General features: G+C 46.6%; 1 protein-coding gene and 2 long non-coding RNA genes across 4 annotated transcripts in view; 1 reads left to right on the forward strand and 2 right to left on the reverse strand.

The window, feature by feature from the left end:
- The window catches only part of NRDE2 (NRDE-2, necessary for RNA interference, domain containing), a 47,825-nt gene extending 34,160 nt beyond the window's left edge, over positions 1 to 13,665 (reverse strand). For both annotated transcript variants that reach the window (XM_055538910.1, XM_055538909.1), the window contains exon 1: positions 13,481 to 13,665. In XM_055538910.1, the coding sequence (XP_055394885.1) occupies positions 13,481 to 13,538 (58 nt within the window). In that variant the 5' untranslated portion in view covers positions 13,539 to 13,665. The remainder of the gene's footprint in view (positions 1 to 13,480) is intronic.
- On the reverse strand, positions 11,991 to 13,468 carry LOC129621911 (uncharacterized). Its single transcript, XR_008699813.1, has 2 exons — positions 13,160 to 13,468; positions 11,991 to 12,830 (listed from the first exon to the last, which is right to left on the reverse strand). It is a non-coding gene; the product is annotated as an uncharacterized LOC129621911 (long non-coding RNA).
- A 125-nt stretch (positions 13,666 to 13,790) lies between the features above and the next one.
- Positions 13,791 to 18,492, forward strand: LOC129620706 (uncharacterized). Its single transcript, XR_008698683.1, has 4 exons — positions 13,791 to 13,896; positions 14,400 to 14,470; positions 14,895 to 15,505; positions 18,382 to 18,492. It is a non-coding gene; the product is annotated as an uncharacterized LOC129620706 (long non-coding RNA).
- Positions 18,493 to 19,967: the final 1,475 nt, after the last annotated feature.

Raw genomic sequence — 19,967 nt, forward strand, 5'->3', positions numbered from 1 at the left:
TGTGTCACTATTTCACTTCATTTTATTGCAGAATAATCTCATTGGAAAGGACCTTGATGCTTAGAAAGATTGAAGGCAAGAGGAGAAGGGGCAGCGGAGGATGAGATGGCTGGATGGCATCACCAGTTCAGTGGACATGAGTTCGAGCAAGCTCCAGGAGATGGTGAAGGACGGGGAAGCCTGGCGTGCTGCAGTTCATGGGGTTACAAAGAGTTGACCACGACTTAGGACTGAACAACAACAGTAATTTTAGTTTATGGATATCCATCTTCAGTTAGGGGACATCTTATCCACTGTCAGTTGAAGGACACCTGGGTTGCTTCCACTTTTTGGCTGCTGTAACAAACCCTGCTAAAAGCATTCAGGCACCGGTTTTTATGTGGACACATGTTTTCAGTCATCTTGGGCAGCCATCTAGAAGCAGAACTGCTGGGTCCTATCGGAACCCACGTTCAGCACTTTGAGGAACTGCCAGACTGCTTTCCCAACTGGCTGCACCGTTGTATACTCCCGTGAACAAGGCATGCACGAGGATTGCAGTTTCTCCGCGTCGCTGCCGGCCCGTCCCTCTGTCTTGCAGGCTCCGGTCACCCACGGGCTGTGCTGTGTTTCTCACTGTGCTTTTGATTTCCATCTCCCTGGTGACTTACAGTGTTGAGAATCTTTTCATGTGTTTGTTGGCCCTCCGTAATTCAGGAGAAACAGTTATTCAAATCTTTGGCCCATTTTTTAATCAGGATGTGTTTTTACTATTGAGTTGTAAGACTTCTTTATATATTCTGTATTCTAGTCCCTGATGCTAAGTGCATCGTAGTGAGGAGGAGATAATGGAATGCACGTTCCAACGTTTCACTTGCTGCTGTATCCCCAGCACTGAGACCGATGCCTGGCACACATCAGTAGGAGTTTAATAAATATCTGTGGAAAAGAGGGGGTGGAGGAAGGAAGGAAAGCTCCTGCAGAGAAAAGAGAAAGAGCACAGGAAAAAAGGGAAAGAAGAGAGGGGATCTAGCTACGGAGGGCCTGACTGCAGGCCAAGCAACAGACTAAGCAACTTACATGTTTTAATCCCCACAACACCCCTCTGCAGGAGGAACCACAATCTCCACTGCACAGAGGAGACTCGAGGGAGGGAGTAAGCGGTGCGGCCTGACCGAGGGAGCGCCGAGACTGCTGCTCACGCAGGCTTTCCTCCCCTGTCTCCTTTCTGCTTCTCTGGTGGTTCCCTTCCTTTGGGCCTGACTGGCAAGAGGTATGTGAAAACAGTTCCTGTTGCTCACTGAGATCCAATTATTTTCACAATAACTGGATTCTACCACAGTGAAGGGCAGGGGAGCCTGGCATGCTGCAGTCCATGGAGTCGCAAAGGGTCAGACACAACTGAGCAAAAACAATCACGCACAAAGGAAAAGTGGGGAAGATGGGACAAACAACACGCAGGGAGAGATGCTCTCAGAGGCTCTTACACCCTCCGTAAACATTCAGATGGTGGAGACAGCCTGGAGGAAAGGCAAACGCGGCAGAGCCACAGAGTGCGTGGCCCTCCAGAGCCCTTCAGGAGGCATTAAGGAAGCTTTCCAGAAGGAACGGCCACCCACTCCAGGATTCGTGCCTGGACAGAGGAGCCTGGCGGGCCCCTGGAGTCGGGGCTCCTACAGTCCATGGGGTCACTGAGTTGGACACGACAGAGAGACTGAGCACAAGGCTGCATTTAAGATTTTGCCATATGGGGCCACTGTGGAGAGGAAAAAAGTAGCTTATAAAGAACTAAAACGCTTGGGTTTTGAACTCAAGCCATCACTGACCCTCTAAGTGACCTTCATCTCAATCAAATGACCTTTTGTAGGAAGAAAGCATCTTTGACCTGATAAGAAGTTGCTGTTTCTGCAGGTGGGCAGTGAGGCAGCTAGCATATCAGCAGTGAACACACGTGGAATGTTTAATATTCACTGATGTCAGGCCTGGAAAATTGGGGAGATCACCTAGTCCAGAACTGTTCAAATTTTTTACCAAGGAACTCACTGTTGATACGCAGCCTTTCAAAGAAGTCCAAGATGAAGGAGAGAAGCAGGATACTGCTGCGGAGAGCTCCCAGGGAGCAGAGCCTTGATGACCCTCCCTCTTCTACAGATCAGCAGTCCCCAACCCTGGGTCTCAACCCCCCACCCAGCCACAGCTAACTATTCACCTCAACAAAGGCGCTGTTTTTCCTAAGTCTCTTTGCAGGTGGCACAGGCGGCTATTTCGACAATTCTCCTGCTGTAATCTCATCTGCATGTCAAGTCTTCGAATCAGATCCTAAGCCAAAGGTCAACAGCTCAGGTCCTTACAGGGAGCAGATGAGCAGACTACTCTGACACCACCGAGAGTGGCAAAAGAAGAAAGAAACGACAAACGGAAGTACTCTGCCAGCCAGACAACCACACCGACCGCTCTACAGCTCCTGCTGCCAAGGTTCCAGCTTGCCTCCACTCCTCCCACTTCCTTCCTCCCAAACCAAGAGCACAGGAGGACAGGAGCCTCACGGTTCCCTCCTGCGTTCTCTTCTCCAGGCACAGTGCCTCGGGACGAAGTAGGTGGAGTCAGTCAGTATTTGTTGAATAAATAAAATGAATGAGGCTCTGAATCATCTCTTTGCATCCTTGTACTCCAGCACCTGGTTTACAGAACTGGAAGAATCCGAGATTGTCAAAAGGATGCCATTATCTGGGTATGAAGCTCAACTTTGCAATTTCTCTGGTCTTCACTGTACATGCAGATGTAATCATTAAAAAACGGAACACCCACTGCGTGACTGCGTGTACAGACACAGCTCCAGGCTTTGGAGGCACAGTGGCGAACAAGTCCCTGCTCTCCTGGTACTTACGTTTAATCCTAACACTTCACATGATACATTTGCATTGTCAAATTTTAATTACACAGAATCCTGGAAAGCTATCTGAGATCAAAAGATAATTATAAATCAGATTGCAAAGTCCTTTTCTATATTTACTTACATCCTCAAATAATTTGCAAATGCTGATTATGTATTTAGATAATCATGCTACGACCAAGCAGGATGTAAAGTGTCTCAGAGAAGACTGGCAGAATACCACTAGGGTTTAAGGCAGAAAAGCTGACTGGCTGATAAACCTTCTGTCCCTGCAGGTAAGTAAATCACAGGTTGAAACTTACCTGGAAGTTAGCGCCCTGCTACACCCATACACGTGTCTAAGAAAGGAAGAAGGGGAAGGTGCCAGGCAGAAAAACAGCTTTAGACCCGATGCCTAACAAAACCAGGCAGGAACTGGAAGAACCACATTATCTGAGACTTTACACAAAACAATACGAATCATCGTGAATACTTCAAGTGCAAATCTTTTTGTGATTTGAATAAGTTGATTTGAACTTTATGTAAGTTTCTTATATAATTTTATTTCTCCATCACCAGGGAAAATGCTTTGATTCAATTCCATTATAGATAAAGGAGGCTTCCCTGGTGGCTCAGACAGTAAAGAATCTGCCTCCAATACAGGAGACACAGGTTTGATCCCTGGGTTGGGAAAATCCCCTGGAAAAGGAAATGGCATCCCACTCCAGTGTTCTTGTCTGGGAAATCCCATTGACGGAGAAGCCTGGCGGGCTACAGTCCACGGGGTCGCAAAGAGTCAGACACGACTAAAGCAACTCACACACACAGATAAAGGAAATAAGGAACTGTCACAGATGTAAACTTTAGACACAGATGTTGAGTCACGATTGGATACAATGCCCTTGTTCTGCAGCCATTTCTCATTGTGTTATGGGTATCCTCCGCTTTTCTACAGTTCACTTTACGCCACTTTTCTTTCCCAAAAGGCCTACATGAGTAACTATTTTTGCTAACCTAAAGAAATCCAAAGAGGATTTTAGTGCTTACACGGAAAAAAAAAAAAGGCAAAAAGCAAAAGGAGCATTCAGCATTCGTGTTGCAGCGAGCACCCCAGGCAGACAGGGGCCCCGCCACACTCGCTCCCCAGGAACCAGGCTCAGCATCTCAGCACCGAGCCGCCACAGCGTGGAACCATCTCTGCTTTATCTGGATTTACTCTGTGCATCCCTCAACAAGGTGCGTCCTAAGGTAATCGTTTCTTCACTTAGGGGAGGTGTCACAGGAAAGCTCTGCCTTCCAGGAGAGGAGGAGACCGGTGTAACGTAGGAGCACCAACAGTTCCCATGAACAGAAGCGAGCACCACCCTCCAGGGACGCTAATTCCAAAGGAGTCCAGGGCTCTATAACATGTGCATTAGGGAAGGGCAGTGCTTCCCTGGTGGCTCAGAGGTTAAAGTGTCTGCCTGCAATGTGGGAGACCTGGGCTCAATCCCTGGGCTGGAAAGATCCTCTGGAGCAGGAAATGGCAACCCACTCCAGTATTCTTGCCTGGAGAATCCCATGGACGGAGGAGCCTGATAGGCTACAGTCCACGGGGTTGCAAAGAGTCGGACACGACTGAGCGACTTCACTTAGGGAAGGGCGCTGCTCCTTCAAAGAACAGTGCGCCAAGCTCTCCGTCTGGCTCCTGACAGAGTCTAAGAGCACAAGTTTTCATGCAGAAAGCACCTGGAAACGTGGCTAAGAACTGCACGGAAGACAGTAAGTACAGAGGACCTCCGCAAGGCCAGCCTTCCCAGAGTTAACACACTTGGAAGAGACCCCAGGATCCAAGGGGAAAACGTGAGCAACCACACCCCAGCGCCGCATTATCACAGCGCAGCTCACAGTCCATTTCCTGGTATCAGAAGGACCTGCGTTCAAACACCGTCTTCTTCGTCTGCTCGCTGCGCAACTCTGAACCAAACACTAACCCCTCGTCTCTCCCAGGCTCCCCTGTCATCAGCACGTCTTCACTGAGGGCCAGCCACCGTTCTGAGTTCTGGAGATGGTCAGTGAGCAGGACATGCCCAGGATGGCCCTCAGGGGGCTGACACACGGGCACTGGGTCACGTGTGGTGAGACGCAGGCCAGTGAAGAGAAAACCCACAGGACCGTGGCAGCACAGGTAGGTCCCCCAGTCCAAACTAGGCAGGGTGAGAGACAGCTGCCCGTGAGGACAGCTCAGTGAGACCGAAACGGTGAGAAAACAGTAGGCACACGTGCTTCTAGGAGGCATCAAGGCAGGGCGGACGGCTTACACAGAGGCCTGAAAGGGAGACGGCGTGACTGTCACGCAGCAGGCGCTGTTTATGGCTGAACCTCTGGGGGTGAGAGGAAGTGGGAGCAAAATGGAGCCAGAGAGGCTCAGGGGCCTTAAAAGGCCGTGATGGTGTTTGTGTTTACCCAGAGCAACAGAGTCAGGCCTATGGTTCAAAAGCTCAGCAGCAAAGAGTCATGTTTACGAGAACACACGCTTCATCTCCATCAACGCCCAGGCCCACCTCGATCCTGGCATGGGTGTGGTGGAGTAGGCCTGGGGCTCCTCAAGTGAGAAGCCAGAGACAGCAGGAGGGTTTCAATGTGTGTGTTGTGGTTTTTTAGTTCTGAAATTAAAATATGCAAAATTTTTTTTTTTAAAAAGAGTCCATGATTTTGAAGCCGTATTGCTTGAGCCCAGGTCAAAGCCCAAATCCTGGGCTCTGTGTTTCTGCTTCCTTCTCCTGAAAAATGCTGCCGATAGTACTGACTTCACAGAGTTGTTATGAGGATTCAATGACTTCATACGTATTTGACATTTAGACTAGTGAATCGCATATAGTTTATTTATCAAAGTGTACTTGATTTAAAATGTGCTGATTTGTGTTGTACAGCAAAGTAACTCCATTATACACACGTGTGTGTGAAATCCCTTCAGTCGCTCTTTGCAACCCTATGGACTGCAGCCCGCCAGGCTCCTCAGTGCATGGAATTCTCCAGGCAAGAAGACTGGACTGAATGCCAAGGCCTTCTCCAGGGGATCTTCCTGACCCAGGGACTGAACCCACATCTCATGTCTCCTGCCCTGGCCGGCAGGTTCTTTACCACTAGCGCCACCTGGGAAGCCCACATAATGCGTGTTCTGCTTTATATTCTCTTCCATTCGAGTTTCCCCCAGGGTTCTGAACCCAGTCCCTGAGAGGCTCAGTGGACCTTGCTGTTTGTCCACTCTGTACACAACAGTCTGTATCTACTAACCGCACACTCCCAGCCCACCCGCCCCCAGCCCCTTCCCCTGTGGCACCACGCATCTGTTCTCTATCCCCGAGGCTGTTTCTATCTCACAGACAGGCTCATCCGTGCCACAGTTCAGACTCCACATGTGAGTGACACCACATGGTGTCTGTCCATCGCTCGCACGGCTGCAGGCGGCGTTCTCGCGCTCTGGCTGAGCAGCGCCCGCTGTGCGTCTGTGCTGCGCCTCCCTCGGCCCTTCACCTGCTGATGAGCAGCCAAGCTGTCTCCACGTCTCGGCTATTGTAACAGTGCTGAAACGAACACTGGGGTACACCTATCTTTTCAAAGTACTGTCTTCTCCAGATACATGCCTGCGAGTGGGGCTGCTGCTCATATGGTAGCTCTGCTTTTAGTTTTTTAAGGAGCCTCCACAGTGTTCTCCATCGGAGAAGGCAATGGCACCCCACTCCAGAACTCTTGCCTGGAAAATCCCATGGATGGAGGAGCCTGGTAGGCTGCAGTCCATGGGGTCACTAAGAGTCGGACACGCCTGAGCGACTTCACTTTCACTTTTTACTTTCATGCATTGGAGAAGGAAACGGCAACCCACTCCAGTGTTCTTGCCTGGAGCATCCCAGGGACGGGGGAGCCTGGTGGGCTGCCGTCTATGGGGTCGCACAGCGTCGGACACGACTGAAGCGACTTAGCAGCAGCAGCAGCAGCCACAGTATTCTCCATGGTGCCTCGCAAACTGACATTCCCACCTGCAGAGTAGGAGGGTTCCCTTTTCTCCATACCCTCTCCAGCATTTGTTATTTGTAGACTTTTTGATGATGGCTATTCTGACCCGTTTGAGTTGGTACCTGATTGTAATTTTGATTTGCTTTTCTCTAATCATTAGCAATGCTGAGCATCTCTTCATTGTGCCTATTGGCCATCAGTATGTCTTCTTTAGAGAAACGTCTACTTAGGTCTTCTGACCACTTTTCAACTGGGTCCTTTAGCTTCTGCTGTTGAATTACATATGAGCTATTTGTATGTTCTGGAAATTAAGCCATTGTCAGCTGTGTCATTAGCAAGTATTTTCTTTCATTCTGTGGACTGTCTTTTCCTTTGTCTATGGTTTCCTTTGCTGTGCAAAAGCCTGTATGTTTAATTAGGTCCCATTTGTTTTCTGTTTATTTCTATTGCCTTGGGAGACTGCCTAAGAAAACACTGGTAACATCTATGTCAGAGACGGCTTCCCTGATGACTCAGTTGGTAAAGAATCTGCCTGCAAAGCTGGAGACACCGGTTCGATTCCTGGGTCGGGAAGATCCGCTGGAGAAGGGACAGGCTACCCACTCCAGTATTTCTGGGCTTCCCTTGTGGCTCAGCTGGTAAAGAATCCGCCTGCAATGCGGGAGACCTGGGTTCAATCCCTGGGTTGGGAAGATCCCCTGGAGAAGGGAAAAGACTAATCACTCCAGTATTCTGGCCTGGAGAATTCCACGGACTGTATAGTCCCTAGGGTTGCAAAGAGTCGGACATGACTGAGTGACTTTCACTTTCATGTCAGAAACACATGAACTTCCCAGGTGGCTCAGTGGGTAAAGAATCTGCCTGCAATGCAGAACAGCCAAGTTCAACCCTTGGGTTGGGAAGATCCTCTGGAGAAGGAAATGGCAGCCCACTCCAGTATTCCTGCCTAGAGAACCCCACGGACGAGGAGCCTGCCAGACTAAAGTCCATTGGGTTGCCAAGTCAGACACGACTGAGCGACTGAGTGCAAGAGCACAGTCTCATTCATTCATTCATGAGCCTCATCTCTTTCATCCCAACTCTGTCCAGATGTCTGACTCCCAGGCAACAATGTTTTATTAGAGTAGACAATCCTCATCAATCTGATGATGCAGAAAGAAAAGCTCAAGAACTGGAAGGATCACACCCTGGGGGATCTCTGCTGCTCCTAACACAAGGGAGGCTCTGGACACCTGTTTGTTGAGAGAATGAATTCTGCTGAACTCAGCCTCCCCAAAACGCTTACTGACTATGATGCCTACTTTAATCCTGGCTTAACTCTTAACAGAACTGAGAGAGTGGAGGACACAGCCTCTCTCACTAGCTTTGGTATTGCTGCCCAAGAGTTGTGCTGTTTTTTTTTGTTTTTTTTTTAATTAAAACTGCACACATCAGTACTAATACCATCTTACATTTTCATAACACTTTACAGTATAAGGCCAAAGATAAAGTACTTCTGTTTTTAACAGCAAAACACCAGAAACAGTCTAATGTCCTTAAGAGGGACTGACAGAATGAAGTCAGTGACAGTCACTTGATGGAGCACTAGGTACCAGCCGAAAGAACTGAGAAAGATTTATATACTCCAGTGTAGAATGATCTCTGGGATTTAAGGCAAAATGCAGAATACTCTGCAATTAAGAAACAGAAATGGGGGGTGGGGATAAACTTGGGACTCGGCATTAACAGATACATACTATATATAAAATAGAGAAACATCGAGAACCTACTGTACAGCACAGAGAACCACATTCTGTAAAAACCTGTAATGGAAAAAACCTGAAAAAGAATATATATATATATATAGCTGAATCACCCTGCTGTACACCTCAAATGTGGTAAATCAACTATACTTTAAAGAAGAAAAGGAAGGGAAATGTAGTTGCTCATATTAAGGATAAAAAAAAATGGAAGGATATCACTGTCTAATAAAAGTTCTAACCGGTAGGAGAAGGTTGGAGAACAGAGATGGAAGTTTTTTAGGTGAAAGACCCATGGGCAGCTTCATAACGGATGTAACAGGCTGTCCAGGAACCCAATGGTCCATCTTAACCACTAAGGGAGAGGAAATTAGGCAGCTCAGCCTCATGATTTGGATCAATGCCAAGTGCAGAGCAAACCCAATGAGGTATTTTCAGACTGAACCTAACTCTCTAGATATAACCACCAGCTTCCATGAAATTCTGTTCATACTGTTTGTGGGGTTCTCAAGGCAAGAATACTGAAGTGTCTTGCCATTCCCTTCTCCAGTGGATCACATTTTGTCAGAACTCTTCACCATGACCCGTCCGTCTTGGGCGGCCCTACACAGCATGGCTCATAGTTTCACTGAGTTAGACAAGGCTGTGGTCCATGTGATCAGATTGGTTAGTTTTCTGTGATTGGGGATGTCAGTCTGTCTGCCCTCTGATGGAGAATGATAAGAGGCTAATGGAAGGTGCCTGATGGGAGAGACTGACTGAGGGGACACTGGGCCTTGTTCTGATGGGCAGGGCCAAGCTCAGTAAATCTTTAATCCAATTTTCTGTTGATGGGTGGGGCTGTGCTATTACAGATAGGACACTGAAAGATGAACTCCCCAGGTCCGTAGGTACCCAATATGCTACTGGAGATCAGTGGAGAAATAACTCCAGAAAGAATGAAGAGCCAAAGCAATAACACTCAGTTGTGGATGTGACTGGTGATGGAAGTAAAGTCTGATGCTGTAAAAAGGAATACTGCATAGGAACCTTGAATGTCAGGTCCATAAATCAAGGCAAACTGGAAGTGGTCAAACAGGAGATGGCAAGACTGAATGTCCACATTTTAAAAATCAGTAAACTAAAATGGACTGCAATGGGTTAAATAGTAGATGATAGTGTATCTACTACTGCGGGCAGGAATCCCTCAGAAGAAATGGAGCAGCCATCATAGTCAACAAGAGAGTCCAAAATGCAGTACCTGGATGCAATCTCAAGAACGACAGAATGATCTCTGTTGTTTCCAAAACAAACCATTCAACAGCACAGTAATCCAAGTCTATGCCCTGACAAGTAGTGCTGAAGAAGCTGAAGTTGAACGGTTCTATGAAGACCTACAAGACCTTCTAGAACTAACACCCAAAAAAGATGTTCTTTTCATTATAGGGGACTGGAATGCAAAAGTAGGAAGTCAAGAAATACCTGGAGTAACAGGCAAATTTGGCCTTGGAGTACAGAATCAAGCAGGGCAAAGGCTAATAGAGTTCTTCCAAGAGAATGCACTGGTCATAGCAAACACCCTCTTCCAACAACACAAGAGAAGGCTCTACACATGGACAACACCAGACGGTCAATAATGAAATCAGACTGATTACATTCTTTGCAACCAAAGACAGAGAAGCTCCCTAAGTCAGCAAAAACAAGACCGGGAGCTGACTGTGGCTCAGATCATGAACTCCTTATTGCCAAATTCAGACTGAAACTGAAGAAAGTAGGGAAATCCACTAGACCATTCATGTATGGCCTAAATCAAATCTCTTATGATTATACAGTGGAAGTGAGAAATAGATTCAAGGGATTAAATCTGATAGACAGAGTGCCTGAAGAACTATGGACAGAGGTTCATAACATTCTACAGGAGGCAGGAATCAAGACCGTCTCCAAGAAAAAGAAATGCAAAATTCAAAATGGTTGTCTGAGGAGGCCTTACAAACAGCTGTGAAAAGAGAAGCGAAAGGAAAAGGAGAAAAGGAAAGATATAAGCATCTGAATGCAGAGTTCCAAAGAATAGCAAGGAGAGATAAGAAAGCCTACCTCAGTGATCAGTGCAAAGAAATAGAGGAAAACAATAGAATGGGAAAGACTAGAGAGCTCTTCAAGAAATTAAGAGATACCAAGGAAACATTTCATGCAAAGATGGGCTCAATAAAAGACAGAAATGGTATGGACCTAACAGAAGCAGAAGATATTAAGAGGTGGCAAGAATACACAGAAGAACTATACAAAAAAAGATTTTCATGACCCAGATAATCACAATGGTGTGATCACTCACCTAGAGCCAGACATCCTGGAATTCAAAGTCAAGTGGGCCTTAGGAAGCATCACAATGAACAAAGCTAGTGGAGGTGATGGATTTCCAGTTGAGCTATTTCAAATCCTGAAAGATGATGCCATCAAAGTGCTGTACTCAATATGCCAGCAAATTTGGAAAACTCAGCAGTGGCCAAAGGACTGGAAAAAGTCAGTTTTCATTCCAATTTCAAAGAAAGGAGATGCCAAAGAATGCTCAAACTACCACACAATGGCACTCATCTACACGCTAGCAAAGTAATGCTCAAAATTCTCCAAGCCAGGCTTCAACAGTACTTGAACCGTGAACTTCCATATGTTCAAGCTGGATTTAGAAAAGGCAGAGGAACCACAGATCAAATTGCCAACATCCGCTGGGTCACTGAAAAAGCAAGAGAGTTCCAGAAAAACATCTATTTCTGCTTTATTGACTATGCCAAAGCCTTTGACTGTGTGGATCACAATAAACTGTGGAAAATTCTTCAAGAGATGGCAATACCAGACCACCTGACTTGTCTCCTGAGAAATTTGTATGCAGGTCAAGAAGTAACAGTTAGAAATGGACACAGAACAGATTAGTTCCAAATAGGAAAAGGAGTATGTCAAGGCTGTATATTGTCACCCTGCTTATTTAACTTACTCTTTGCGACCCCATGAACTGTAGCCTACCAGGCTCCTCTGTCCATGGGCTTTTCCAGGCAATAGTCCTAGAGTGGATTGCCATTTCCTTCTCCAGTGGATCTTCCCAACCCAGGGATCGAACCTAGGTCTACTGCATTGTAGACAGACGCTTTACCGTCTGAGCCACCAGGGAAGTCCAATATGCAAAGTACATCATGCCAAAAGCCAGGCTGGATGAAGCACAAGCTGGAATCAAGACTGCTGGCAGAAATAGCAATAACCTCAGATATGCAGCTGACACCACCCTTATGGCAGAAAGTGAAGAGGAACTAAAGAGCCTCTTGATGAAAGTGAAAGAGCGGAGTGGAAAAGTTGGCTTAAAGCTCAACATTCAAAAAACTAAGATCATGGCATCTGCCTCATCACTTCATGGCAAAGAGATGGGAAAACAATGGGAACAGTGACAGATTTTATTTTCTTGAGTTCTAAAATCACTGCAGAGGGTGACTGCAGTCATGAAATTAAGACGCTTGCTACTTAGAAGAAAAGCTATGGCCAACCTAGACAGCATAGTAAAAAGCAGAGACATTACTTTGCTAACAAAGGTCCATCTAGTCAAAGCTATGGTTTTTCCAGTAGTCATGTATGGATGTGAGAGTTGGTCCATAAAGAAAGCTGAGCACTGAAGAATTGATGCTTTTGAACTGTGGTGTTGAGGAAGACTCTTGAGAGTGCCTTGGAGTTCAAGGAAATGCAACCAATCCATCCTAAAGGAAATCAGTCCTGAATATTCATTGGACGGTCTGATGCTGAAGCTGAACTTCCAATACTTTGGCCACCTGATGTGAAGAACTGACTCATTGGAAAAGACCTTGATGCTGGGAAAGATTGAAGGCGGGATAAGAAGGAGACGACAGAGGACGAGATGGTTGGATGGCATCACCAACTCAATGGACTTGAGTTTGAGCAAGCTCTGGAAGTTGGTGATGGACTGGGAGGCCTGGTGTGCTGCAGTCCATGGGCCCGCAGGCAGTCGGTCACGACTGAGCGACTGAATTGAACTGAACTGATAGGAAATTCTAGGGTAGAGGGGGCTTCCATGGTGGCTCAGGGGTAAAAGAATCCGCCTGCCAATGCTAGAGGCCTGGAGATGTGGGTTTGATCCCTGGTTGGGAAGATCCCCTGGAGGAGGTCTAGGCAGCCCACTCCAGTATTCTTGCCGGGAGAATCCCGTGGATAGAGGAGCCTGGTGGGCGACAGTCCATGGGGTCACAGAGGTGGACACGACTGAGGCACTAGGGTAGAGAAGCATGTTAGGACACCATAAGGATTTGGTGGAAAACGTCTGTCGGACAAAGGACCCGGTTTCCTCACTGTGTGCCACAATTTTTAACAATGCAGAGCTCCTGGGAATGTTCAAGGCTTGAATAAAGTATGTAACACCGTTACCGGGCCTACAGTCAGCCTTCAGTAAATAGATGCCAGTGCTTATTCCCAGCAGCTGCGCCCACTACGTTTGGGCTTCGGACCCTAATTTTCTAGCTCTGGTTCGGCCAAAAGACAGGCACCCAGCGATTCAGAAATAAGTAAAACGGGGAAGAAAGCAAGCTGTAATGAAGCACACCCAGCACTTGAATCAGGAGTCTCCCCCGGGAAAACACCACTGCTTCCGTTTCACAGATGAAGTAACCGTGCCTCGGGAGAAAAGCGGGGCGCAAAGCCACGGCTGTACAGAAGCCCCAGCCCGCGGCCCCTCCCGCCTCTCTCCCACTCTGGATGCTACACCTCCGGCCCAGAAGCCCTCCGAGAGCCCGTCCTCCCAGAGGGCCCTGCAGCGCCGCGGAGAACTCTGGGATACAAGCGGGTAAACAAACCCAAGGCAATGGCCGAGAGCCGGCCCCTGCAAGCCCGCCGAGCGCCTTCTTCATCCCCCCTGGGGGCTCACCTTTCCTCCCGCTGTCCGGAGCCTCGGCGACACCCGCAAAGGCGGGGAAGAGCGCCATGGTCACAGGCCGCGCCGCCTCCTCACCCCACAAAGATGGCACCGGGAGCCCGAGGCCGACAGTGAGGCCGTTGCGGTGGCGGTGCACTCTGGGAAGTGTGGTTTTCTCTGTCGCTCCCTGAGCCTAGTCCTCAGCCATGGGGGCGGGGCGGAATAAAAAAGGGGCGGAACGAAAAGGGCGGGGTAGGGCGGGGCGGGGCGGGGCGGGGCGGAAGGGACCTCCTCCCAGTCATCAGTACCTGCTCGCTTCTTTGAGAACCAGGAAATACTGAGCGTGTAGGTGCCAGTTCTTCAGAGCAGAAAGTTCTAGGAATTTGGAATTCTGATTCCGCGCCTGAGTTTACACCCTGACTTACTGAGTGAGTCAAGTTAATCAGATTCCCCAAGCTTTTTTTTTTTTTTTCAAGCTTTTTTTTTGATGAAATAAAAATTCATATTTTAAGGCAAGATAGAAATTGAAATGAAAATTTTCTCTACCCGTTGTACCTCCTCCCTCCCCATTAGTGTGCATTGTGTATCTGCATTTTGCATTAAGGAGCCCTTCCCAGTGACAGAAGGACTTCCCAAGAGGCTCAGTGGGTAAGGAATCTGCCTGCAATGCAGCAGACCAGGGTTTGATCCCTGAGTGGGGAAGATCCCCTGGAGAAGGAAATGGCAACCCACTCCAGTACTCTTGCCTGGAGAATACCAGGGACAGAAGAGCCTGTTGGGCTGAAGTCTGTTGGGTTGCAAAGAGTCGGACACGACTGAGTGACTTGAATACAAGCACACAGTCTTATTCTCTCTTCCAATGACAGAAATGCCTGCTCAATCATGACCATCAGTTTATTTATTTATTTATTTATTTTTTGATGCCAGCTAGGTAATTCCTTAGAAGATAACATTCCTTTCACAATTCTGTAAGGGAGTCACCGATGACCCACCACACAGCTTGTAAGTGCAGACTTCTTTGGTGAACTCTATTTCCCTTAAAGATGGTGACTGGTGCAGAACAGACTGGTCAGAGGAACTTGGGAAAATACTGGGTCACATATTATGGAAATTCTTGGCTTAAATGCATACTTATGACTTTATTAGTGTTACTAGCTATTTTATTTATATTCTGCCTAATCTATAAGATCATTTCTTGCATTTCACAATGTGTGACTGAGCCTCAGATAAAGTAATGTGATTAGATGATCTGAAGTGATTGATCAAACACATAGTTCTATAAGATCAAAGATTGTAATAGTGTAATTCTAGATATGGGAAGAAGCAACAAGAGAGGACCATTTCCTGAACTGTAGCAGACTAGTAAGACAGGCCATCCAGGGCTTCCCTGGTGGTCTAGTGGTTAAGAATCTTCCTGCTGATGCAGGGGACATAGGTTCTATCCCTGGTCCAGAAAGATCCCACACATCTCAGAGCAACCAAGCCTGCGTGCCCAAGCTACGTGAGTTAAAGCGCTAGAGCCCCAGAGCCACAACCACTGAGCCCGTGTGCCGCAACTTCTGAAGTCCACGTGCCTGGAGCCTGTGCTCCGCAGCAAGAGGGGCCGCTGCAAGGAGGAGCCAGAGCACCGCAATGAAGAGTGACTCCTGCTTGCCCCAACTGGAGGAAGTGAAAGACCAGTGCAGCTAACAGTAAATAAAAGACTTAAAGACAGGCAATCCAGAGGCTTTTGGTTACTACTAAAGGAGCCTAGTCCAGTAGCAGTACATTGAGTGGACTATCAGGAAAATCTCTTCCTAACCTGGGAATGAGCATTCCTAGCTCATGACAAACTGGTCATGAAATGCCTCCCAAACCTTGGTCACAATTCGTACCAAGAGGGTGGGGATTGTAAAATGAAGAATGTCGCCCACCATCCAGTTCTACAAGAATCAAGTCCCTAGGCACTGAAGCCACTGAAAGGAATTTGTGAAAGGAATTCAGGGCAAGTATCAGGATGAGACTGCTCTGGGAGAACGGGATGGAACTGACCCTCAGGTAGTTAGAGGTTTTCAGAAGAAAATTTTATGAACCCAATTTCTTGCATCTTCTTATACTTAGAAAAGCACTAAAAGCATTAACTAAGATATCTGTTCTTCCCAAATAGCAGTAACCTTCTACCAAGATGAGAGTTAATTGCATGTAAGAAAGGGAAAGTATTAGTCACTCAGTCGTGTCCAACTCTTTGTGACCCCATGGACTGTAGCCCAGCAGGCTCCTCTGTCCATGGGGACTCTCCAGGCAAGAATACTGGAGTGGGTTGCCATTCCCTTCTCCAAGGGCTGTTCCCAACCCACGAGTTGAACCTGGATCTTACTGTCTGAGCCACCGGGGAAGGCCTGATTGCACGTAACCATTCACCAAAATCACATACATGCTGCCTCCTCCTATACCTCTTCAGAACAGTTCTCAGAGTTATCTGGGAGATCATCTCCTGGATTACAATCCTCAGGTGGACTCAAACAAAATTTTCCATTTCTTTCCTAGATTGACTATTGATTATTTTTGTATGTGTGGACAGTTTCCTCTGCAAAATGTTTAGAAGGTTAAACGAGCACAGAGGTAAAGTGCTTAGACTTGTACCTGGCTCATCAGACGCACTTCATACAAGTGCTATCACGTGAGCTGTGACTGCAAGTCTGGCTCAAAGCTGTGTGAAAGAGCCAAGCTCCAAGCAATGTGGATGCCGAATACGCTAGGGGTGTAAAAGGATTCAAGGTCCTCTCAAGCTCAGAGATTTTTGCTGGTTAGAGAATATATTCACCCACTTATGAACTATTCTTGACTTAGGGAAAAAATGAAAGTAATGGAGACTGCTACCAGAAGTACACGGTGAAGGAACAGTTTAGAATTCGTACTATCTAGCACCCCTCCCCCTGGAGCTCCCTGGAGGCTCAGATGGTAAGGCGTCTGCCTGCAACGCAGGAGACCCAGGTTCGAGCTCTGGGTCAGGACGATGGCCTGGAGAAGGAAATGGCAACCCACTCCAGTGTTGCTGCCTGGAGAGTCCCGTGGACAGAAGAGCCTGGTGGGCTACAGTGCACGGGGTTGCAAAGAGGCAGACATGACTGAACGATGAACATTTCATTTCATTGTACTATCTAGAAGCAATCAGCCATATTTAGAGAGTGGGAAATTATAGGAAACAGCCCAGTTTCTTCAATGAATCAGCATCTTTAAGGATATGAGAGACTGCAATAGATTAAAAGAGGTTAGGCTTGTATCAACCAAATGAGATATATGGCCCCATTATGATTCTGGTTGGGAAAATTGTAAAAGGACCTTTTTTGAGATACATGGTAAAATTAAAAATGGATGGGGTATTAGATGACATCAAGTAATTCTTGTTAAATCTGTTAGATATACTAATGTACTATGGCACTGAGGTTACTATTTTAAAGTTCTTATATGTTAGAGATACATACTGAAAAGCTCCAATACTTTGGCCATCTGAAGTGAAGAACTGACTCATTGGAAAAGACCCTGATGCTGGGAGGGATTGGGGGCAGGAGGAGAAGGGGATGACAGAAGATGAGATGGTTGGATGGCATCACCAACTCGATGGACATGAGTTTGAGCAAGGTCCAGGAGTTGGTGATGGACAGGGAGGTCTGGCGTGCTGCAGTCCATGGGGTCGCAAAGAGTCAGACATGACTGAGTCACTGAACTGAACTGAAATATATTGGGGGTGAGGAGAATTCCACGGAGCTCAGAGATCTTTAGTTAGGAAATGCATTAAGAACCACAGAAGCAAATCTGCTGCTTTGAGGTTCTATCAAAATCTCCGGCTCTAAGTCACCTCAATTAATTGGGGCAGCTCCTCTCTCCCTTAGCAGGTCCCCTCTGTCGCCATCTTCCCCACTGTTTGGTATCCTTCCACTCCAGAAAAACAGTGTGTGGAAGGTTTAGAAGAATCAGGACCATACCAGTAAAATGTCTGTCATCAGGAGGGATCTGGGTAGGGACTTCCCTGGTGGTCTGGTGTTCCAGACTCTGTGCTCCCAGTTCAGGGACCCAGGTTTAATCCCTGGTCAGGGAACCAGACCCCACTTGCCTCAACTAAGGATGCCACGTGCCATAGTGAAAACTGAAGATCCCACGTGCCCGCAGTTAAGGCCTGGTGCAGCCAAATAAATAAATGTAAGAAAGACTAAGAAGATATCTGGACATATTTGATATTTTCTCTACTATGGATGTGTGAGAAAATTTGAGACCTAAGAGACCCCTTATAAGAACAATTTAAAAGTGTGTAAATGAGTAATTGCTTTAGACTTCTGCTTCTAAGTCGAAATCTTGTATAGTTTAGGCAAAGTTTCAGAGATGTAATAATTTAAAGTTTGCCATACTTTTAGGTATAATTCATTAGCTTTGTAAAAATCAATACTTGAAGAAGATTGAGTATTTTGGGGTAAATGAAATACCCAAAGAGAAAGTAAAATGTATTAAATTTATAAATTTATGTAAAATGTATAAATGCTGAGCAGAGGTCAGCAAACTTTTTCTTAAAGGGCCAGAGAGTAAATATTTTAGGTTTTGTGGGCTAGAGGGTCTGTACCACAACTCCTGGTTTCTGCCACTGTATTGGGAAAGTAGCCAGAAATAATAAATATATAAATGAATGGGCATGGCTGTGTTCTAATAAAACTTTATTTACAAAAATTAATGGCGAGCCCACAGACTGTCATTTGCCTACTCCAAGAGGTCCTATATTTTGTTGAGAAGTGTTTCATTTGCAACCTTTATAAACTGAGAGCAAACATTGTTCAAGTGTCCTAAAAATTATTGCTAAAAAAATAAGTTATGTAATCTGAACTTGAACGTTTTAAGGCATTGTTCTACAATTAAATATTTATTCCTTTATACCCAACAACCAGTTTTCAGGAAATCAAGGGACAAAGGAACATCTTAAACACCAGTAGGGGATAGAATCAGCACAACTCTGATGGTGGGAAACCGTGGAGTGGACTACCTGGTTTCATCAACAAATAAACTACAAGGAAAAAAAATAATAATAAAGCAAGGAGCCAAAAGGAGATACGGAGGGAAAGAGACTTGAAGGACTTCACAAGTGGTCCAGCGGTTAAGAGTCCAGCTGCCAATGAGGGGACACTGATTTGATCCCTGGTCTGGGAAGATCCCACATGCCTCGGGTCAACTAAGCCCCTGCACCACTGAGCCTGCGCTCGAGGTCCTGGAAGCCGCAGCTGCTGAGCCCGCTTGCCCTAAGGCCTGGGCTCCCCACAGAGGAAGCCGCCGCGATGAGAAGCCCGTGCCCTGCAACCAGAGAAAGTCCCATGCAGCAGTGAAAGCCCTGCACAGCCAGAGAGAAATAACAAGTGGGAAATAAAAATGTTAACGGAGAAGGCAATGGCTCCCCACTCCAGCACTCTTGCCTGGAGAATCCCAGGGACGGGGGAGCCTGGTGGGCTGCAGTCCATGGGGTCGCGAAGAGTCAGACACGACTGAGCGACTTCACTTTCACTTTTCACTTTCATGCATTGGAGAAGGAAATGGTAACCCACTCCAGTGTTCTTATCTGGAGAATCCCAGGGACGGGGGAGCCTGGCGGGCTGCTGTCTATGGGGTCGCACAGAGTCGGACACGACTGACGCGACTTAGCAGCAGCAGCAAAAATGTTAAAGTAAATAAAAGAAATTTGAGGGGCATACTGACCAAAAGTAATGCTGAGATCTTATTTGGATTCTGATTCAAACAAACTGTATAAGTAAAATGAGGACATTTATGAAACAGCTGAGAATTTGAACACTGGGTATTTGACAAAATTAAGGGATTATTGTTCAGACTTTATGGACATGATAAAGGAGTTACAGTTATATATTTTTAAAGGCTCCATATCTTTTAGAAATACATGCTGAAATGTTTGCAGGAAAAATAGTGTGAGGCCTGAAAGAACAGTGAAAGTGAAGTCGCTCAGTCGTGTCTGACTCTTTTTGACCCCATGGATTGTAGCCTACCAGGGTCCTCTGTCCATGGGATTTTCCAGGCAAGAGTACTGGAGTGGGTTGCCATTTCCTTCTCCAAGGCCTAGCATTAGGCCTAGGATTGGCAAATATGAGAGGGAGTTAATGGGTGAGAAAATGGTTGAAAGAGCATTGGCCCTGAGTTGATAGTTGTTAAAGCTGGGTAATATTTCATGGGAAATAGATGGGAAACAGTGGAAACAGTGTCAGACTTTATTTTGGGGGGCTTCAAAATCACTGCAGAAGGTGACTGCAGCCATGAAATTAAAAGACACTTACTCCTTGGAAGGCAAGTTATGACCAATCTACATAGCATATTAAAAAGCAGTTGACTTTGCCAACAAAGGTCCGTCTAGTCAAGGCTGTGGTTTTTCCAGTGGTCATGTATGGATGTGAGAGTTGGACAGTGAAGAAAGCTGAGCGCCAAAGAATTGATGCTTTTGAACTATGGTGTTGGAGAAGACTCTTGAGAGTCCCTT

Source organism: Bubalus kerabau, chromosome 10 (assembly GCF_029407905.1).
Source record: "Bubalus kerabau isolate K-KA32 ecotype Philippines breed swamp buffalo chromosome 10, PCC_UOA_SB_1v2, whole genome shotgun sequence".
Lineage (NCBI taxonomy): Eukaryota > Metazoa > Chordata > Mammalia > Artiodactyla > Bovidae > Bubalus > Bubalus kerabau.